The following is a 21,672-nucleotide window of genomic DNA, read 5'->3' on the forward strand; positions in this document are numbered from 1 at the left end:
AGAGAGTTATTACATTTTGTGGGTAGATTTTTTTTTTAATTTAAATTTCACCAAAACATTAATATCATGCCAGATTTGTGCATGGACTTTGAAACCAGCTGACTGCAATGTAAGCAAGAAAGTAGGAAAGGGAAGAATAACACAAGACTTCCGTACCCATTTCTCTTGTTTCTGGTTCGACTGCCAAAGGAAACTGTGAGAGAGGAGATTACAGTGTATGTATTATATGAAACACTCTGCAGCTCAAAACAAACAATGGAGGAAAAACAGGACACATTGTTTCTGCTCTCTTACTCCTCATGTTACACCAGCATGGGTAGAAGTCTGGGCCGGTTCATTTGTTAGTAAGAATAAGTGAAACTTTTACGAAGTATTTTGCTTGGCTACATAGATTTTGTACATACAGTAGTGGTATCCTATCATCAACTATCAGACTTTCACTTCCTGTTAAGAAAAATATTCTTTTGAATCCTTATGTCACATTTGCCAAAAGGTTACCTTGCTTGCTCACTTTGCATTAGATTTTTGTGTAATGCTCATCTATACAATGTAGGTTTTGCAGCGTCAAAGTAAATATTGTGCTACCTTTCCTACCCCGCATACAATTGTCACATCCTAACTTCGTGATGCGACATAAGAACCTCAGTAATGCTTCTTGTGTCTTTATCTCCTGATCAACTCTTGATTACTGTTCTCTTTAAAAAATGAACTCATTCATCTGCCCCACACCAATGTTACACTGACCAATGATGGTAGTGAAGGTGATACAGGAAGCCTTGTTCAACACGACACAGCGTAATTTAATCAGGGTTTGTTTCATTTCTTTCTTCTAATGATTAATGTAAGGGGCCTTCCTTCATGCTTATAAAGCAGTTATGTAGCCGAAATGAAAAACGTGAAAACTTAAGATTTAAACTTAGTATTTACCTTGAATGAAGTTCTTTCAGTCAAATGTTTACTTAATCAGTGATTAGAATTTACCAATTTTGCCTCAGTCTTTGACTGAAGTCAGAAAGAGTATGTCAAATTTTTGAATTTTTGACTGAAGTATTGAATTGAATATCAGCCCTGTACTTTACATCTTCGTGAATGAATCTCGACATGAATTGCATTATTTTTATACATCAGTAGCAATGAACAATCTGTTTCTTAGACACATAGAAGGTCTAACAATTTAGGTCAAATACACGAAGATTCTGCAGCCCATATACAATACATTGTTCTGATAATTCACAAGATAATGTCTTCAATGCATTTGAGATGCTCACACTATCATAATAAATCAGACATTTGATATCAAGCAAGCAAGACTAGTGTGTGCAATCAAATTGCTTTTAAGAAGACTTTCATTTGTCAAGTTTTTGTGATAGAAGCCAACTTACTCATATCAAAACAGTTAAGAAGATGCATATATTTTTATTTTTTCAGCATTCAAATTAGATTTTAGATTTCTTCTGAAGAATAGTGTATACACATTAGAACAAATTGGTCAGATGACATTGTTATGTACAAGGAAATCATTATTTTTGTACATTTTGGACTCAAATGTTCTGAAAGCAGAGAGTACAACATGTTATATTATGACAAAGTCTACAGACTCTTTTTCAAAAAGTAAAATAGGATCAAGCATGTAGTTTCTCTTTTCCTCTTTACCTGCTGTTTTAAGTTTATAAGCTCAGCTATAAGGTACAAATAATCACCAAATATAGATGATTTGGATTTCAAGTCTGAAAAAGGAGGTAAATCAAGAAAAACTGAAGGTTATTCGGCTGGATTGATATGATGCACTCCAGTTATAACAAACACGGTAACAATGAAATTCTGGTTACAACAAAGAAAAAATTCAGCCCCGACATTATGCACTCTATGTATTTTTATTGTTTATTTGTTGGGTTGTAACAAAATTTCAATAATAACGAAAGAAAGATGCCAGTCCCAAGGACTTCGTTATAACTGGAGTCCACTGTAACTTACAAGCATGTTACCCACAAACTTTGGCCCAGCATGTGCCGTTTGTTTACGCCATTCAATCTCAAACAGGAATGATATTGTTGAGAACTCTGTTAGACCTCATGTTCTTCTCCAAAGTGGCCCAGAACAGTTCCTGCCCATCTCCATCATCAGTCCACAACAAGTATGGCCTGTTCCTACTCAGAAAGAGCCTGACAAGATAGGGCAGGTTGTCGTCCTCAATGTCTTCCAGAAACAGAAGAATGATTTTGTCCAGTCTGGTCTCATTCAAGTGCTCCAGTGCCATACGGAGCTTGGTCATAAACCAGGCATCACTCACAGATTGATTGCTTATCAACAGGACCGACTTGTAGCTGCTCTCAATAGCATGATAGAGGGCATCGACGTAGAACATCCCTACGTTGAGGTCATCGTCCCCGTAGATGATGTGCTGCAGATGGGGCATCCTCTGCATTAAGGCTGGTCTCACGATGTCATTCACAAACCCCTCATCATTGTCATGGAACATAACGTTGAGCTGGTAGCGGTAGTCCTCCTCTGCCACATCTTCCTCAACCTCCTTGTAGCCAAACAAGGCTAGCTTCAGCAGAAAGAATTTGTAGTTTAGCCACCAGCGATTGATGTAAGCAAGGACAGCGAGAAAAAATACAGCCGCTCCTGTCAGGGATATTCCACTGATGAGAGCGGTGTCCACACCACAGAAGTCACCTGGATCAAAGGACAGTAGAGGCTTGTTTTTGAGCACCTGCAGTGAGGCGCTGGAGCACAGCGTCCGATCAGGATGTTCAATTCTGATGTTGGATGTGTGAAGCCAGTTCCTGAACCACTGTAACTCACAGGTGCAGGAGATGGGATTCCTGGAGATGTCAATAGACAGAGAATGATCTGTGGTCGGAAAGAAGGTTCCAGGAAGTATGGTGTTGATATGATTCCCAGGCAAATACAGTGCTCGTAGCTCTGGAGTAGGTGCAAATGTCTGCTTCTCAATTTTGCTGAGTGAATTATTCTGGATAAGAAGTACTGTTAAGCTTCCAAGTCCCTGAAACACATCCCCATTAAGTGCTAGTAGCTTGTTGTCATTCAGATACAGGAACTTTAGAGAGTGTAAATCTTTGAATATTTGAGGGACAAGAACAGTGATACGTGATTCACTCATATCCAGGTAGTAAAGTTTGGAAAGGTTTGAGAATGTACGAAGATCTAATTGATGCAAAAAGTTCCCTTTCAAACGGAGCTTGCCCAGGGAAGCAAGGCCTCTGAAAATAGACATGTTTTGACTGTTGTCAAATAAGTCTCTGCCCAGTAGCTGTCCTCGTTCCATTCGCAGCTCTTCAAGGACAGCATTGTGAGTGAATTGATCAATGGACATCCAGGAGATCGGGTTGTTTGACACATCCAAGTATTGCAGCTTTGGCAAAGCCTTAAACATGCCATTCAAATATGAATGTTTCTCATTTGTGGCATAGAGCTGTTGCAGGTTTGATAGTCCATAAACGGACTGCAGAGTGAACATAGTGAGAAGATTAAATGAGATATTTAGTGCTTGAAGGTTTGACAAACCAACGAATCGTCTTTTCTTGAGAGTGTCCAGAAGATTGTGTGAGAGATCAAGTGTTTGAAGGGTAGGGATGGTCCATGCTGCCTCTAGGACTTCATCAATGAAATTCTTGGCAAGCACTAAAGTCCTTATTGAGTTCATGCCTGCAAAAGCCTGTGGAGAAACCACCTTTAGCACATTTCCTGTCACATTAAGTTGCTGGAGGTTAGACAAACAAGAGAATGCTCCTTTTGGAATGAAGGACAATGCATTTTGGGACATATCAAGGTCTGTTAGAGATAGTAGGCAACAGAAAGAGTCATTTGTAATATCAGAAATCTTATTTGCGTAGAGGTTAAGCCTCTTCAGTTTGTCAAAGCCCCACAAGGCACCACTTGGGATAGACTGTAAGAAATTATACCGTAGGGAAAGGTTAGGAATGTTTGGGTATGGCAGTGAGAGATTTGCAGAAGTATTCATTGGGGGGAGCTCATGAATCAATGAACCCTCAACGTAGAGGGTACTTATTTCTTTCATGCCCAAGAAAGGCCAGATGCCGAAAGAGAAGATGTTATTCCCTCCAAGATTGATTGCGTTAACATTCTTCAAGTAGAAGAATGCTTGGTTAGGTACGCTCTCTATTTGGTTTGCCCTCAAATCAAGAATTCCTACTGTTGTGTTTTGCAGAGGAAGAAAATCAGTTGGATTTATTTCAGTTATTTTGTTTATTTCCAAGGAAATTTTGGGTATGTGTTTCCATTTTTCAAATCCATTAAAGCTTAGAGATCTCACAGAATTGCTTGCTAAATTTACCACTGGTAATGAAGACAGGGTTGATAAAGCACTAGTGGGAATTTCTGTGAGACAGTTAAAAGCCAGTGGTACGTTTGTTAGGAGAGGGTTGTAAAGAAATGTTGCAGCCTCGAGATACTCTATACCATTCTCACCCAAAATAAGAGTCCTTAAGCTTGCCAGTGGCCAGAAGATTTCTTTTCTAATAATTGCTATATCATTCCATTGCAAATTGAGAATTTCCAGCATTGGCAAGCTAGTAAAGGAATCATTCTGCTGCAGCGTGATGTTGTTGAATGATAAGTCAAGCGAGATGGTGTTGTTGGGCAAATTCCAAGGGACAGACGTCAGATGGAGATGTGCACAGGATACCTTAACACCCACACTGGTTTCTTTGAATCTACATTGCTGCTGACTTTGTACATGGAAATGGCCAGAGGGTGCCGGCGTGGTGGCCTGAACACACAATAGTAAGCACACAATTGCTGTGACAGTTGAAGTAGCAGTATCCAGCTTGGTTTCCATGGCTACGGCCACCAAAAACAAAGGTCAAAGTTGCAGTAGGTGTCTTTCACAGCCAGAGCAGGTGACAATAAATCGTCTGTGCTGTTGTTACAAGTTTCCAGAGAGTATGCATTTCCAAGGCTCACTGTGAGCTGCAGGGCACGTGTATCTTGTAGGTGTCATGTGACTAATTTCGTAATGCAGACTGTTGCAGCAGTGTCCCAAAGCAAAATTAGTACATGACAGCAATTAAAGCACTCTGGATGACACAGAAGGCAGGAGATAGTTATCTGATTGAAGTCTAGACATTTATTTGAAGCAACGAGACTCAATTGCAGACTGTCCAGAAACATACAGCCATTCTTACTCTCGGCATCGCTTCTGTGAAGTAAACTACTTTTTTTTTCTGTGATATCCTTCCCTTTCCTTTCTGAGGAAGAAGTTACAGAAAAAAGAAATCCAGATGGGAATATGAGAAGCGCATCCGCTTGCATTTGTTTGTTTGTTTTTTTCCTCCATGCAGCCTTAACAATGGCCATGACAACTTCCCGGTTAATCTCTTACTTTCTTTCCTTTTCCCACTTTCAGCACTAAACTTATGATTTATACAAATGTTACTCAAATCATGAAATTCTGACTTTTTCGCTGATGTCATGACAAGCATATTTACCGGGTAACTACAATGCAAGCAAGAAAGAAAAGAAATGAGAATAACACAAGACTTCCGTACCCATTTCTCTCCTTTCTGGTTTGACTGCCAAAGAAAACTGTGAGAGAGGAAATTAAGCATTAAGGATTCACTGTGTGGCACAAAACAAAGAATGAAAGAAAAACAGGGCAGTCGCACGATTCCTGTTCTCTTTGAATACTCCTCATGTTACACCATCCTGGTTTGGAGTCTGGGCCAGTTTCTTCGTTTCCAAGAATAAGCACAACTTTTACGAAGTATTTTGGTTGGCTAAGTAGATTGCATGCTGTAAAACGTGATATATTCGCGGCATGAAAATTTCACGAATTGGAGCCAACGGCCTTTCTCGCAGCATGAAATTTTTGCGAATTGCCACCGGCATCCTATGCCTACTACATGTATGTGGGCAAGAACTTTCTTGCGCATTTTAATTTCGCGTATGTTGCCGCTCGCGAAATTCGCGAAATTAAAATGCAAGCAAACATTCCTCGTTTTACAGTATATCATTTTCTGTCATTGACTAAAACTTTTCCTTTATGTTAGTGAAATATTCTGTAGAATCTTGATGTTGGATTTTCCAGATGAGTGCCGTACTTTCTCACTTGCCATTTAATTTTTTGCGTAATGCTTTAATATTTCTTTATCTTGTGATCAAATTGTGATTATTGTACTTTGCAAAGGGATGAATATGTTCACCCACCCCACAGCAGTGAAATCTCGGACAAAGCTGCTCTTGATTGTTTGATTCCTTTATTGTCCGAAATGGAAATTCTTCATACATTGGATATTATATTTTGGATCAAAAATTTGTCTTCCATTGATTGGTTAAAAGAGCTTCACGTGATTATAGGTATTTTGAACTATTTTAGAATGTTGGTGTGTTTGACACTCCATGAAGTACTATTTGCAAAATGACGTCACTTTTATGACGACATTTTGCAAATAGTATATACTATTTGCAAAATGATGTCACAATCACCCCTCTTTACAATCAAGTGTACGTGGTCCGTCCTCGTCCGGTCCCGAATTCTAGTGTTCAGGTTTGCAGCGGCCATACGAGCGCTTGGATACATGCGACGGGCAACTCTGGCGGTGCCACGGCTGCTACGTTTTTCAATTTCCGGTCTCTCGCACTGTTGCGTGTTGCAGGCGCTGCGCTGCCGCCGCAGTGCGGCAAAGCCTAACTGCGACCAGCCCCAACACGCTGTGTTGCAGTGTAACTGTGTACACGGAGCGTCCCGGGGTTAGGCTAAGCCTATAATGATTTTCACTTTTTATTCAAATTTTTGATCCAAAATATAAAACAAATATACTTTGCCTAGTTTCGAGTTTCTTGTTAAAACTATGGGCCTCGGTGACTCCAAACTAGTACTATTCACTTCGGGGCTGCGCCCCTCAGTGAATAGTACTAGTTTGGAGTCACCTCTGCCCATAGTTTTAACAAGAAACTCTCAAGGCCAAGTATATTTGTATACTACAACAAATATACATGAAATAATGAATTATTAGTACACCCAAAGACATCACAAAGTACAACTGAAACTGAAACATATTCACATAGAATTTTACATACACCATAACAATGTAATATTTTAACCTTGCATAATTGTAAAGTTCCTAGGACAGACACTATTGACATACAAGTATATAATTTTTATACAATTATCTAACTTATTACACTATTCATTGATATACTCTCTTGCATCATCACTGCATCATCCACATCCTGTGTTTAATAATCAAACACTTTCCTGTTTCAATGATAAATTCAAGAACGTATAAAAATGGAAATACAAAAATTAAATGGATGCAATGACAGAATGCATTCCTGGATCATGTCAAGTATCACAGTGAAAGGATCAGAGGATTTTCAACCAACCTTGACTTTCTGTGGCCTCTTCAGCAAAAAACAAACAAACAAACAAATAAACAAACATATGAAATCAACAACGTGATGCAAGAATAGACACAATGTCAACCAATTTCTGACTTAAAAAAATACAGATACTGTTGCATAAAACGCACACACACACACACACACACACAATAATTATGATAATAATATGATATTACATATCAAGGCAAAGCCAACTGCCGGAAGACATAATGGAAATACAATATAAATGCAATGAAAAATGCACATAAACCATACCTAATTACTTTGTCATTATATGTATGGATTGAATCCGGGACAAAAGAACTAATAAAAAATGAGCACACTTCGTGCGAGGAGGACAGAGACAGAATCATGACATGTTCAAACTAATAATAATGGCACAGAGGGTGTGTGGAATCAGTCATTATTTTATTTATTTTGACCGTCATTCTCTCAACAAGCCTAGACCATAGGCAATTCCATATAAATTATCTTTTGTGCACACTTTTGTGGCCGATTGACCCTATTCTAATGACCCCCACTTCAGATCTCGGCCGCCGATGACGCGATTGCTGCAAAATTTTGCCCGAACATAAAGCCAGATGTCAACTTCAAGATTATATGGTCATACAATAGAAAAATATTGATTTTTTTTTTTTAGTAAGTTATACAAATTTATGCTTGAAATCATGTTTTCGCCTGTAACTCCGTGAGAAAGACTGAAGGACTGCTAAATTTTTGTGTCAGAATTCCTCAAGACATGTCGAACAATTGTCGTCAAAAAAAATTGCACAGTCAAATTCAGTTTCTTTTGTTCGTTGTTTTGTGAATTTGTCATGTATTTCATTGTTTTTTCGATCATTTGTTTTCTATTATTTTTTTCCCAAAACTTTTTACAGGCATTACACTTTTGTGGCCAATTAATTCTCACCCTGTCTTTTTGTGTAAGATTAACATAAAACCATATTAAATTGTATGTAACAATAGATTGAATTATGGACTTATTACAAACTGCCAGTGTTTTGTCAAACCTCGATTTTCTCAATTGCCTTTTGGAAAGTTGTCTTGGATTTGCAGTATTCTGAATCAGCAGTGCATTGGAAGTCCTGTCTATTAGATTATTGGCAAGTTTTGTGCCCAGGTAGGCTTTTCTCTTGAAGGCCTGTTCAACAAGGCCACACCTTTGACAAAATCAATCTATTTTTAGACGTAAAGGTCTGTCCTTATTGCTTGAATTCAGATACCCTGAGACTACTGTATTAATCATCAGCATATTTGATGGTCAGACACTTGTCTCTTTCGGCAGTAAATTCACTGATATGTGAAGAAATTAAACAGACGACAAAACACTTTTCTGTGACACACCAATTCTAACAGTTCAAGCATCAGAGGTTGTAAGACCAACCTTGACTCTCTGTGGTTTGGTTGCAGCATGAAGTTATGAATCAACAATGTGATGCAAAGATTGACACCCATGTTTACTGAGTTAACAAATGTGTAACTATTGTATTAAAGACATTAGAAAAATTTCAAGTTGATCTTATCTATGTCCCAGGTAAGTCTTCATGCCAGAAGGCATTTCAACAAAATGGCTTCTCCACTGACCTCCTACCCCTATAAAGCAAACTGCATTCATTTGTGTCTATTTAATATGGGTCTCTGTTTCTTTCAACCAGAAATTCAGCAAAATCTTCTCAAAACACTTCATTAAAGAACTTGCATAAGTGCGATTAGTCTAAAATCATTGGTCTAAAATCATGTAATTCATATATTTCGCCTTTAGTACAGGAATAACAAATGCACTTTTCTATGATTTGGGAAGTAGCCCGGTGTCAAGACACTTCTGAAGTAAATGTGTAAACACATTTGTCACCTGAAGTCTGCAGAACTTGAGAACTTACCCTCTTGTTAAGATGACTGGGAGCCTTTTGAGCTTTAACCTTTTGGCAGATCAACCTGACATCATGTTCAGAAACTATATTTATTTGTAGTCTGCCAAATTTGCAAATTTTGCCAGCCAGCCTTCAAATCATCTGCAATTCTTTTCTCAATCATCCCTTTAAATCATCTTTACATAACTGAACTTTCTCTTTGATTTGTCTTTGATCATGTGCTACCTCATCTAAATCACCTTTGTTGAGTTGACAACTCTTTTTGTATAGTAGGTCTCTCGGTGTTCTCGACACCCATGGTTTGTCTGTCTAAATTCTTGACATTCTATGTAGAACATGAGCGTCGACTTTCAATTGTAAAGTTTCTGTAATTGAAACTTAGCCATAACAGTCATATGAAAACAGTTCTTTAACAATATGCATTGATTTCTATTTTTCAGCATACGAACTAGATTTTAAATTTCTACTGAAGAGTACCAGAGTAGACACGTCAGAACAAATTTGTCAGATGTCATTGTAATGTACAAGGAAATTATTCTTATTGTACTTATTATACTCAAATGTTCTGAGAGCAGAGAGTAAATCAGGTTGCTTTATGACCAATTTGATGGTGTGTTTTTGAAACAGTAAGATAGTAGCATGTGTGTGTACCTTCATTCTTTTGACATGCTATTTACAGTTTACAAGTATATCCATAGCTTTAACCCGTTGAGGACAGACTGATTTTGCTACAACACGCATTTCCCGTAGACACCTGCCCGAGTATACTCGGGACTTGTCCTCAATGGGTTAAGGAACAAACTTACAAAATATTGGCAAGTTGGATTTGAAAGCTGAAAAATAGGGTGTAATTCAAGAAACACTTCAGCTTTGGGCCATTATATGCTGATTTCTGCACCATTCAATCTCAAACAGGAATGATATTGTTGAGAACTCTGTTAGTCCTCATGTTCTTCTCTAAAGTGGCCCAGAAAAGTTCCTGCCCATCTTCATCCTCAGTCCACAACATGTAGGGCCTGTTCCTACTCAGAAAGAGCCTGACGAGATAGGGCAAGTTGTCATCCTCAATGTCCTCCAGAAACACAAGAATGATTTTGTCCAGTCTGGTCTCATTCAAGTGCTCCAGTGCCATACGGAGCTTGGTCATAAACCAGGCATCACCCACAGACTGATTACTTATCAACAGGACCGACTTGTAGCTGCTCTCAATAGCATAATAGAGGGCATCGACGTAGAACATCCCTACGTTGAGGTCATCGTCCCCATAGATGATGTGCTGCAGATGGGCCATCCTCTGCATCAATTCTGGTCTGAGGATGTCATTCACAAACCCCTCATCATCGTCGTGGAACATGACGTTGAGCTGGTAGCGGTAGTCCTCCTCAGCCACATCTTCCTCAACCTCCTTGTAGCCAAACAAGGCTAGCTTCAGCAGAAAGAATTTGTAGTTCAGCCACCAGCGATTGATGTAAGCGAGGACAGTGAGAAGAAATACAGCTGCTCCTGTCAGGGATAGTCCACTGATGAGACCGATGTCCACACCACAGTAGTCACCTGGATCAAAGGACAGTAGAGGCTTGTTTTTGAGTGCCTGCAATGAGGCACTAGAGCACAGTGTCCGATCAGGATGTTCAATTCTGATGTTGGCTGTGTGAAGCCAATTCCTGAACCACTGTAGCTCACAGGTACAGGAGATGGGATTCCTGGAGATGTCAATAGACAGAGAATGATCTGTGGTCGGAAAGAAGGTTCCAGGAAGTATGGTGTTGATATGATTCCCAGGCAAATACAGTGCTCGTAGCTCTGGAGTAGGTGCAAAGGTCTGCTTTTCAATTTTGCTGAGTGAATTGTTCTGGATTAGAAGTACTGTTAAGCTTCCAAGTCCCTTAAACACATTCCCATTCAGTGCTAGTAGCGTGTTGTCATTCAGATACAGGAACTTGAGAGATTGCAAATCTTTAAATATTTGAGGGACCAGAACAGTGATACGTGACTCACTCATATCCAGGTAGTAAAGTTTGGAAAGGTTTGAGAATGTACGAAGATCTAATTGATGGAAAAAATTCCCCTTCAAACGGAGCCTACCCAGGGAATCCAGACCTCTAAAAAGAGAGATGTTTTGACTGTTATCGAACAAACCTGTACCATATAGCTGTCCTTGTTCCATTCGCAGCTCCTCAAGGTCAGCGTTGTTGCTGAATTGATCAATGGACATCCAGGAGATCTTACTGTTTGACACATCCAAGAATTGCAGCTTCGGCAAAGCCTTAAACATGCCATTCAAATATGAACTTTTTTCGTTTGTGGCATACAGCTTCTGCAGGTTTGATAGTCCATAAACGGACTGCAGAGTGAATATGGTGAGAAGATTAAATGAGATGTTCAATGTTTGAAGGTTTGACAGACCAACCAATCTTCTTTTCTTGACAGTGTCCAGGAGGTTGTATGAGAGATCAAGTGTTTGGAGGGTGGGGATGGTCCATGCTGCTTCTAGAACTTCATCAATGAAATTTTTTGCAAGCACTATAGTCCGTATTGATTGCATGCCATCAAAAGACTGAGGAGAAACCACCTTCAGTACATTTCCTGTCACATTAAGTTGCTGAAGGTTAGACAAGCAAGAGAATGCTCCATTTGGAATGAAGGACAATTTGTTTTGGGAAAGATCAAGGTCTGTTAGGGATTGCAGGCAACAGAAAGAGTCATTTTTTATATCAGAAATCTTGTTTGCAAAGAGATTAAGCTTCTTCAGTTTGTGAAAGCCCCACAAAGCACCACTTGGGATAGATTGTAAGAAATTATACCGTAGGGAAAGGTTAATAATGTTTGGGTATTGCAATGAGGGATTTGCAGAAGTATTCATTGGGGGGAGCTCATGAATCGATGAACCGTCAACATAGAGGGTACTTATTTCTTTCATGCCCAAGAAAGGCCAGACGCCGAAAGAGAAGATGTTATTCCCTCCAAGATTGATTGCGTTGACATTCTTCATGTAGAAGAATGCTTGGTTAGGTAAGCTCTCTATTTGGTTTGCCCTTAGATCAAGAATTTCTACTGTGGTGTTTTGCAGAGGAAGAAAATCAGTTGGATTTATTTCAGTTATTTTGTTTACATTCAAGGAAATTTTGGGTATGTGTTTCCATTTTTCAAATCCATTAAAGCTTAGAGATCTCACAGAATTACTTGCTAAATTTACCACCGGTAATGAAGACAGGGTTGATAAAGCACCAGTGGGAATTTCTGTGAGACAGTTAAAAGGCAATGGCACATTTGTTAGAAGAGGATTGTAGAGAAATGTTGCAGGCTCTAGATACTCAATAGCATTCTCACGCAAGATAAGTGTCCTTAAATTTCCCAGAGGCCAAAAGATTTCTAGTCTAACAGTTGCTATATCATTACATTCCAGATTGAGAGTTTCTAGCATTGCCAAGCCTTTAAAAGAATCGTTCCGCTGCAATGTGATGTTGTTGTGTGATAAATCAAGTGTGATGGTGTTGTTTGGCAAATTCCGTGGGACGTCCGTCAGATGGAGATGTGTGCAGGATACCTTGACACCGACACTGGTTTCTTTGAATCTGCATTGCTGCTGACTTTTGTGGAAATTGTCAAAGGATGCAGGCGTGGTGGCCTGAACACACAACAGTAAGCACACAATTGCTGTAACGGTTGAACCAGCATTATCCAGCTTGTTTGCCATGGCCACAAGCTTCCAAAACAAAGGGTGAAGTTCCTGTAGGTGTCTTTCACTGTCAGAGTTGGTGACAATAAATTGTCTGTGGTGTTGTTACGAGTTTCCAGTAAGCATTCATTTCTGAGAATCACTGTGAGCTGAAAGGCATGACGTGTGGCTTCCAGCTGTCATGTGACTTTTCCATTGAAGCAGACTACTTCAGCAGGATCCAAAAACAAAATTAATGTTTGGCAGCTATCAAAAGCAGTGATGTTCTATAAAATCACACTGGATGATACTAAAGGCACAAGATGTTTGTCCGATCAAAGTCTGTAGACATTTATTTGAGGCAACGAGACTTAACTGCAGACTGTCCAGTAACATTACAGCCATTCTTACTCTCCACGTCCCTACTTTGAAGCAGACTGCCTTTATTTTGTGAGAGTCTTCCCTTTCCTTCCTGAGTAACAAGTTTAACTAAAAAAAAAGAAAATATTTCCAGGTGGGAATGAGAAGCACTCCCCCCCCCCCCCCTCCCCCACAGTGGCCTTGATAGCTTCCCTGGCATCATTTTTTTTTTCTTTTTCCTTTTCCCACTTTCAGCACCATGTTTCACTTTCAAAATTACCCCAGCATATTTCTTTTCGTGACCATTTGTGGTTAGGGAATCAAACAATCAGTTCACCTCACAGTCTGTCATATGAATCCTATTTTGGACGATAGCTAACACTGACAGAAACATCAAGGAATTTGAATGTCTTGAATGAAAGAAAGAAGAGTTTTTGTTTTTTTTTTTCTCTTTTAAGTTGAATAGGTTCAGGGTCATGAGAAAAATGTACATGTAGGTGAAACCTCTAGCAGAAATATTCAGTGCTTGGCAAGATTTAGAGACATGTGTGCTTGATACTACAGTACAAACATTAGTATATCCACTTTCTTTTCTTTCTTCTCTTTTTTTTTTTTTTTTGAGGGGGGAGTTGATAGTGTGCCTGCGGTAACCATTGAATCTGGTCTATACCCACTCGGCTTAGTCTTGTGGGTGATTAACGATTCCATAGTCACCCTACGGGCATGCACACAATTCCTTTTGATGCATTCAGACCTGTGCATCATTTGTATATCAACCAGACTACTATGATTTTGACTTGGTTGACATCCATCTTGGTCATTGTAATTCCCTCTGTAGTTATAATAATGATAGTAATAACAAGGTCTTATTTATCCAGGGTAGCCTCTTCAGTGCTGCCACTGCTCTACCAGAGAGCCCTGCCATTATTATTACCCCAGCATTGCCAGGTACCCATTTATGCACCTGGGTCAAGAGGGACATTGTGGGTAAAACATTTTGTCCAAGGGCATAAGCACTGGCGGGAATCAAACTTTGGTCCTCCGATTGGGAGTAGAGAGTCTTATCCACTATGCCACAGCGCCCCCCCCCCCCCTTTGGTAATTGATTTGTGTATGTGCTATCCCGTGCTTAACAAAGAAAGTTGAAAGCTCTGCCATTTGCTTATATATGCAGAAGTGTTTTTTATAATCCTATTTTCTTCTTCTTCCCTGTCCTCGTACTTAAAGTATGGTGAATGAGACATTAAAATCAAGAAAATCATATAAAAGAAGGTGTCAAAGCGGAGGAAATGTCTCCTGAAACAGATTTTTAATGTGACTTATTAAAAGATATTTGAGCCACTGAGAAATCGCGAGTTAAAACTGACTGATTTACTTCACCGTTTTTTGCTCCGGAACAGCCGTCTTTTTCGAGCCCTAAAATATGACATCACGAATGAACAAAACCCTTTACGAGTGCAGCGGGACATCGAGGCTGCCATTCATAGAGCACTTATTTCATGGTGAGCGGATGCAATATCTGGTCCGTCTTTAGTCGCATCTGCTTTCTTGGCTGAGACATTAAAACATCTGATTTTTACCTGATAATGTATGGGAAGACCGAGTTTGACGTCAAGAGTGAATTGAGTGATGACAGTGACAATGACACTGATAGTGACAGTGGCAAAGTCGGGGTGGTAGAAGAAGCGAGGGAGAGGCAACGTATATTGAAGGCCGCTGCGGATACAACTCGTTTGGGGCATACATATGGAAACGGGCATACGCATGCAACTGCCTCTCCATACGTATGCCCCAAACGAACCATGTCCGCATGGCCCTTGAGGGAGATATCCAAGTAAATTGTCTGAGTGAGGAACATACATCCTTCTATACATGTGACATCACAAACAGGAGTAGTCTTCTCATACAGCAGTGAGTGCACAGACACTTTAAGGATACCAGGATGTATCTTTTGAATGGATTGTACGATTTTCCTCAAACTTCACTACTGTTCTAGTAATATTCAGGAGATATTAGACCTTCATTTTGTGAACTTGTTTTCTTCAATGGTGCTAGAGGAATTAGGGACTCATTATGAGCAATATAAGATGAATACAGACAGTAAACTCCTTGAGGTCATTACAAAAAATAAAGTATGAAGCAGATACTTTGGATTTAAGAAAATTGGAATGCAATGCACAAATACACAGTTGGTTAAAAACCATGTATTCTTTTAAAAGTCACTAAGACAGTGTCCCTATAAGGAAGCTTTCTCTGGAGAGTCATATGATATTTCATGTGTAGATTTTTTTTTAAATTTAAATTTCACCAAAACATTAATATTATGCCAGATTTGTGCATGAACTTTGATACTAACTGACTGCAATGTAAGCAAAATAGCAGGAAATAAGAATAACACAAGACTTCCGTACCCATTTCTCTCCTTTCTATTTCAACTGCCAAAGGAAACTGTGAGAGAGGAGATTACAGTGTATGTGTGAATCACTCTGTAGCTCAAAACAAAGAATGGAGGAAGAACATGGCACATGATTTCTGCTCTCTTGCTCCTCATATCACACCATCATGGTTTCTAGTCTGGGCCAGTTCATTCATTACTATTCTAAGAATAAGCCAAACTTGTACAAAATATTTTGCTTGGCTATTAAAGTAGATTGTGTTATGTACATCATATTCTGTCATCAACTATCAGACTTTTACTTCCTGTTTCGGAAAATATTCTTTAGAATCCTTATGTCACATTTGCCCAAAGGGTGCCTTGCTTGCTCACTTTGCATTAGATTTTTGTGTAATGCTCATCTATAGGTTTTGCAGCGTCAAATTAAATATTGTGCTACCTTTCCTACCCCACATACAGTTGTCACATCCTAACCTCGTGATGCGACATAAGAACCTCAGTAATGCTTCTTGTGTCTTTATCTCCTGATCAACTCTTGATTACTGTTCTCTTTAAAAAAATGAATACGTTCATCTGCCCCACACCAATGTTACACTGGCCAATGATGGTAGTGAAGGTGATACAGGAAGCCTTACCCACAGCATAATTTAGTCAAGGTTTGTTTCGTTTTTATGCCTCCGCCACGAAGTGGTGCCGGAGGCATTATGTTTTCGGGTTGTCCGTCCGTCCGTCCGTCCGTCCGTCCTTCCGTCCGTCCGTCCTTCCGTCCGTCCGTCCGTCCTTCCGTCCGTCCGTAATGAATTTTGTGGACAAGGTAACTATCGAAACCTGTTGAGATATCCTAATGAAACTTGGCATGTATGTGTATTAGGGGGTGAAGTTGTGCCTATCAACTTTTGGGTGCACATGCTCAAGATCAAAGGTCAAAAGGTCAAGGTCAAATACATAAAATTTCACTATTTCCACCATATCTATTGAATGCCTGAAGATATTTTCTTGAAACTTAGTGTATACATGTATTACCCAATTAAGATTCTCTGGTGAAAGTTTGGGTCATGGGGTCAAAGGTCAAAGGTCAAAAGGTCAGGGTCAAATACATAAAATTTCACTATTTCCACCATATCTATTGAATGCATGAAGAGATTTTCTTGAAACTTAGTGTATACATGTATTACCCAATTAAGATTCTCTGGTGAAAGTTTGGGTCATGAGGTCAAAGGTCAAAGGTCAAAAGGTCAGGGTCAAATACGTAAAATGTCACTATTTCCACCATATCTATTGAATGCCTGAAGATATTTTCTTGAAGCTTAGTGTATACATGTATTACCCAATTAAGATTCTCTAGTGAAAGTTTGGGTCATGAGGTCAAAGGTCAAAAGGTCAAGTAAAAATATGAAAACTTCTTTTTTTTTCCGTACCTTGGAAAATTGTTCGAGGTATCTTCATGGAACATAGTATATACATGTACTGACTGGAAGTGTTTATCTAGAGAATGTAGGGTTCATGGGGTCAAAGGTCAGGGGTCAAAGGTCAAGTGCAAGACTTCAAAATATTACTATTACCCTCATATTTATGCAATGCCAGCAGGGTTATTTTTTTTACACTTTGGTGTATGCGTGTGTAACCTAATAGAAATTCTCTGGAAAGTTTTTTTTTTCTCTTTTTGCCTCAAAGGTCAAAAGGTCAAAGATCAAGTGAAAGTGCTGAACTAACTTTTTCCTCCATATCTCGGAAGTGGCTCAAGTTACCTTGAAACTTAGTACATATTATGCATGTTCTACCTGAAAGTAATTATCTTATGAATTTTAGGGTCAAGGGCCAGATGAAAATGGTAACAATTTACTATTCAATTCAGAAATTGCACTTTTTCTCCACACCTGTGTACCTTGAAAATTACTCAATGCCTAAATGTATGAATGGGTCAAAGTCAAGATAAAGTCCGTAAATCCCTAGATACATGCTCTCCTATTCATCCAGTTAAACCTACGTCAAGGAAGGTGAACATTCAACACATTTGTGACAAACTTGTCATTCCAATATTTTGCCAATTTTGTGAAAATGTAATCACACAGTGTCCACATGTACTATCTAGACCTATTGGGAAAATCATGCATTATGGCGGAGGCATACCAGTCGCCAAAGCGACATTTCTAGTTTCTTCTTCTAATGATTAACATAAGGGCCCTTCCTTCATGCTTATATAAAGCAAATATGTAACCGAAATGAAAAACATGAAAACTTTAGATTTAAACTTAGTATTTCACTTGAATGAAGTTTTTTCAGTCAAATATTTACATAATCAGTGATTAGAATTTACCAATTTTGCCTCAGTCTTTGACTGAAGTCAAAAAGAGTATGTCAAATTTGTGAATTTCTGACTAGAGTATTGAATTGAATATCAGCCCTGTACTTTACATCTTCGTGAATAAATCTCAACATGAATTGCATTAAGTATTTTTATACATCGGTAGCAATGAACAATCTGTTCCTTAGTTAGACACATAAGAAGGTCTAACAATTTAGGTCAAATACACAAAGATTCTACAGCCCATATACAATACATTGTTCTGATAATTCACAAGTTAATGTCTTCAATGCATTTGAGATGCTCACACTATCATAATAAATCAGACATTGATATCAAGCAAGTATGACTAGTGTGTGCAGTCAAATTGCTTTTAGGAAGACTTTCAGTTGCCAAGTTTTTGTAATAGAAGCCAGCTAACTATATGGAAATGGTTAAGAAGATGCATATTATTTTTTTCTTCAACAATTGAACTAGATTTTAGATATCTTCTGAAGAATAGTGTACACACATTAGAACAAATTGGCAAGATGACATTGTTATGTACCACGAAATTATTTTATCTAAGAATGTTGGACTCAAATATTTTGAAAGCAGAGAATACAACATGCAATTATACAAATGACAAAGTCTACAGTCTCTTTTTCAGATAGTGAAATAAAATCAAACATAGTTTCCATTTTCCTCTTTACCAGCTGTTTTTAGTTTATAAGCACACTCATCTATACACGTGTAGGTACAAATAATCACCAAATATTGGTGATTTGGATTTGAAGTCTGAACAAGGACGTAAATCAAGGAAAACTGAAGGCTATTCGGCTGGATTGATACGAGGCACTCCCGTAATAATGAACACAATTATAATACAATTCTGGTTACAACGAAGAAAAAATTCAGCTCCAACATTATGCACTCTATGTATTTTTATTGTGTATTTGTTGGGTTATAATAACAAAATTGAGATAATAACGAAAGAAAGATGCAGGTCCCCAGGACTTCATTATAACTGGAGTCCACTGTAACTTACAAGCGTGTTACCCACAAACTTTGGCCCAACATGTGCTGTTTCTTTACACCATTCAATCTCAAACAGGAATAATATTGTTGAGAACCCTATTAGACCTCATGTTCTTCTCTAAAGTGGCCCAGAACAGTTCCTGTCCATCCTCATCCTCAGTCCACAACATGTAGGGTCGGTTCCTACTCAGAAAAAGCCTGACAAGATAGGGCAGGTTGTCATCCTCAATGTCCTCCAGAAACACAAGAATGATTTTGTCTAGTCTGGTCTCATTCAAGTGCTCCAGCGCCATACGGAGCTTGGTCATAAACCAGGCATCACCCACAGACTGATTGCTTATCAACAGGACCGACTTGTAGCTGCTCTCAATAGCATGATAGAGGGCATCGACGTAGAACATCCCTACGTTGAGGTCATCGTCCCCGTAGATGATGTGCTGCAGATGAGGCATCCTCTGCATCAATTCTGGTCTGAGGATGTCATTCACAAACCCCTCATCATCGTCGTGGAACATGATGTTGAGCTGGTAGCGGTAGTCCTCCTCAGCCACATCTTCCTCAACCTCCTTGTAGCCAAACAAGGCTAGCTTCAGCAGAAAGAATTTGTAGTTCAGCCACCAGCGATTGATGTAAGCGAGGACAGTGAGAAGAAATACAGCCGCTCCTGTCAGGGATAGTCCACTGATGAGAGCGGTGTCCACACCACAGAAGTCACCTGGATCAAAGGACAGTAGAGGCTTGTTTTTGAGCACCTGCAGTGAGGCGCTAGAGCACAGTGTCCGATCAGGATGTTCAATTCTGATGTTGGCTGTGTGAAGCCAGTTCCTGAACCACTGTAGCTCACAGGTGCAGGAGATGGGATTCCTGGAGATGTCAATAGACAGAGAATGATCTGTGGTCGGAAAGAAGGTTCCAGGAAGTATGGTGTTGATATGATTCCCAGGCAAATACAGTGCTCGTAGCTCTGGAGTAGGTGCAAAGGTCTGCTTCTCAATTTTGCTGAGTGAATTATTCTGGATAAGAAGTACTGTTAAGCTTCCAAGTCCCTGAAACACATCCCCATTAAGTGCTAGTAGCTTGTTGTCATTCAGATACAGGAACTTTAGAGAGTGTAAATCTTTGAATATTTGAGGGACAAGAACAGTAATACGTGACTCACTCATATCCAGGTAGTAAAGTTTGGAAAGGTTTGAGAATGTACGAAGATCTAATTGATGCAAAAAGTTCCCTTTCAAACGGAGCTTGCCCAGGGAAGCAAGGCCTCTGAAAATAGACATGTTTTGACTGCTGTCAAATAAGTCTCTGCCCAGCAACTGTCCTCGTTCCATTCGCAGCTCTTCAAGGACAGCATTGTGAGTGAATTGATCAATGGACATCCAGGAGATCGGGTTGTTTGACACATCCAAGTATTGCAGCTTTGGCAAAGCCTTAAGCATGCCATTCAAATATGAATGTTTCTCATTTGTGGCATACAGCTTCTGCAGGTTTGATAGTCCATAAACGGACTGCAGAGTGAACATGGTGAGAAGATTAAATGAGATATTTAGCACTTGAAGGTTTGACAGACCAGTGAATCGTCTGCTCTTGAGAGTGTCCAGGAGATTATGTGAAAGATCAAGTGTTTGAAGGGTAGGGATGGTCCATGCTGCTCCTAATACTTCCTCAATGAAATTTTTGGCAAGCAATAAAGTCCTTATTGAGTTCATGCCAGCAAACGACTGTGGAGAAACCACCTTCAGTACATTTCCTGTCACATTAAGCTGCTGGAGGTTAGACAAACAAGAGAATGCACCATGTGGAATGAAGGACAATGCATTTTGGGACATATCAAGGTCTGCTAGAGATAGTAGGCAACAGAAAGAGTCATTTGTAATATCAGAAATCTTATTTCCATGGAGGTTAAGCCTCTTCAGTTTGTCAAAGCCCCACAAGGCACCACTTGGGATAGATTGTAAGAAATTATACCGTAGGGAAAGGTTAGGAATGTTTGGGTATGGCAATGAGAGATTTGCAGAAGTATTCATTGGGGGGAGCTCATGAATCAATGAACCCTCAACATAGAGGGTACTTATTTCTTTCATTCCCAGGAAAGGCCAGATGCCAAAAGAGAAGATGTTATTCCCTCCAAGATTGATTGCATTGACATTCTTCAAGTAGAAGAATGCGTGGTAAGGTAAGCTCTCTATTTGGTTTGCCCTCAAATCAAGAATACCTACTGTGGTGTTTTGCAGAGGAAGGAAATCAGTGGAGTTTATTTCAGTTATATTGTTTAATTTCAAGGAAAGTTCGGAGATGTGTTTCCATTTTTCAAATCCATTAAAGCTTAGAGATCTCACAGAATTGCTTGCTAAATTTACCACTGGTAATGAAGACAGGGCTGATAAAGCAGCAGTGGGAATTTCTGTGAGACAGTTTAAAGCCAATGGTACCTTTGTTAGATGAGGGTTGTAGAGAAATATTCCAGGTTCTAGATATTCTATAACATTCTCACTCAAGATGAGAGTCCTTAAGCTTGCCAGAGGCCAGAAGATTTTTTTTCTAATAATTGCTATATTATTCCATTGCAAATTGAGAATTTCCAGCGTTGGCAAGCCACTAAAGGAATCATTCCGCTGCAGCGTGATGTTGTTGAATGATAAGTCAAGCGAGATGGTGTTGTTTGGCAAATTCCGAGGTA

General features: G+C 39.3%; 4 protein-coding genes across 4 annotated transcripts in view; 1 reads left to right on the plus strand and 3 right to left on the minus strand.

The window, feature by feature from the left end:
• LOC140237157 (peptidylprolyl isomerase domain and WD repeat-containing protein 1-like) overlaps window positions 1-21,672 on the plus strand; it is a 68,803-nt gene that overhangs the window by 23,416 nt on the left and 23,715 nt on the right. The window lies entirely within an intron of this gene.
• LOC140237254 (uncharacterized) lies at window positions 2,033-3,869 on the minus strand. Its single transcript, XM_072317199.1, has one exon. The coding sequence runs from the start codon at window positions 3,788-3,790 to the stop codon at window positions 2,033-2,035; it is 1,758 nt and encodes a 585-aa protein (XP_072173300.1). The 5' UTR covers window positions 3,791-3,869.
• Window positions 10,168-11,805, minus strand: LOC140237301 (uncharacterized). The gene has a single exon (XM_072317240.1). It carries the CDS (start codon window positions 11,803-11,805, stop codon window positions 10,168-10,170), a length of 1,638 nt encoding a protein of 545 aa, XP_072173341.1.
• LOC140237214 (uncharacterized) lies at window positions 19,064-20,701 on the minus strand. Its single transcript, XM_072317157.1, has one exon. It carries the CDS (start codon window positions 20,699-20,701, stop codon window positions 19,064-19,066), a length of 1,638 nt encoding a protein of 545 aa, XP_072173258.1.

The sequence above is a fragment of the Diadema setosum genome, chromosome 13 (genome assembly GCF_964275005.1).
Source record: "Diadema setosum chromosome 13, eeDiaSeto1, whole genome shotgun sequence".
NCBI lineage: Eukaryota > Metazoa > Echinodermata > Echinoidea > Diadematoida > Diadematidae > Diadema > Diadema setosum.

What these genes read in the sequence shown, in the direction of transcription:
- LOC140237254 (XM_072317199.1), bottom strand. Translation starts at nt 3,790, where the DNA reads ATGTCCCAAAATGCATTGTCCTTCATTCCAAAAGGAGCATTCTCTTGT.
- LOC140237301 (XM_072317240.1), bottom strand. Translation starts at nt 11,805, where the DNA reads ATGCAATCAATACGGACTATAGTGCTTGCAAAAAATTTCATTGATGAA.
- LOC140237214 (XM_072317157.1), bottom strand. Translation starts at nt 20,701, where the DNA reads ATGAACTCAATAAGGACTTTATTGCTTGCCAAAAATTTCATTGAGGAA.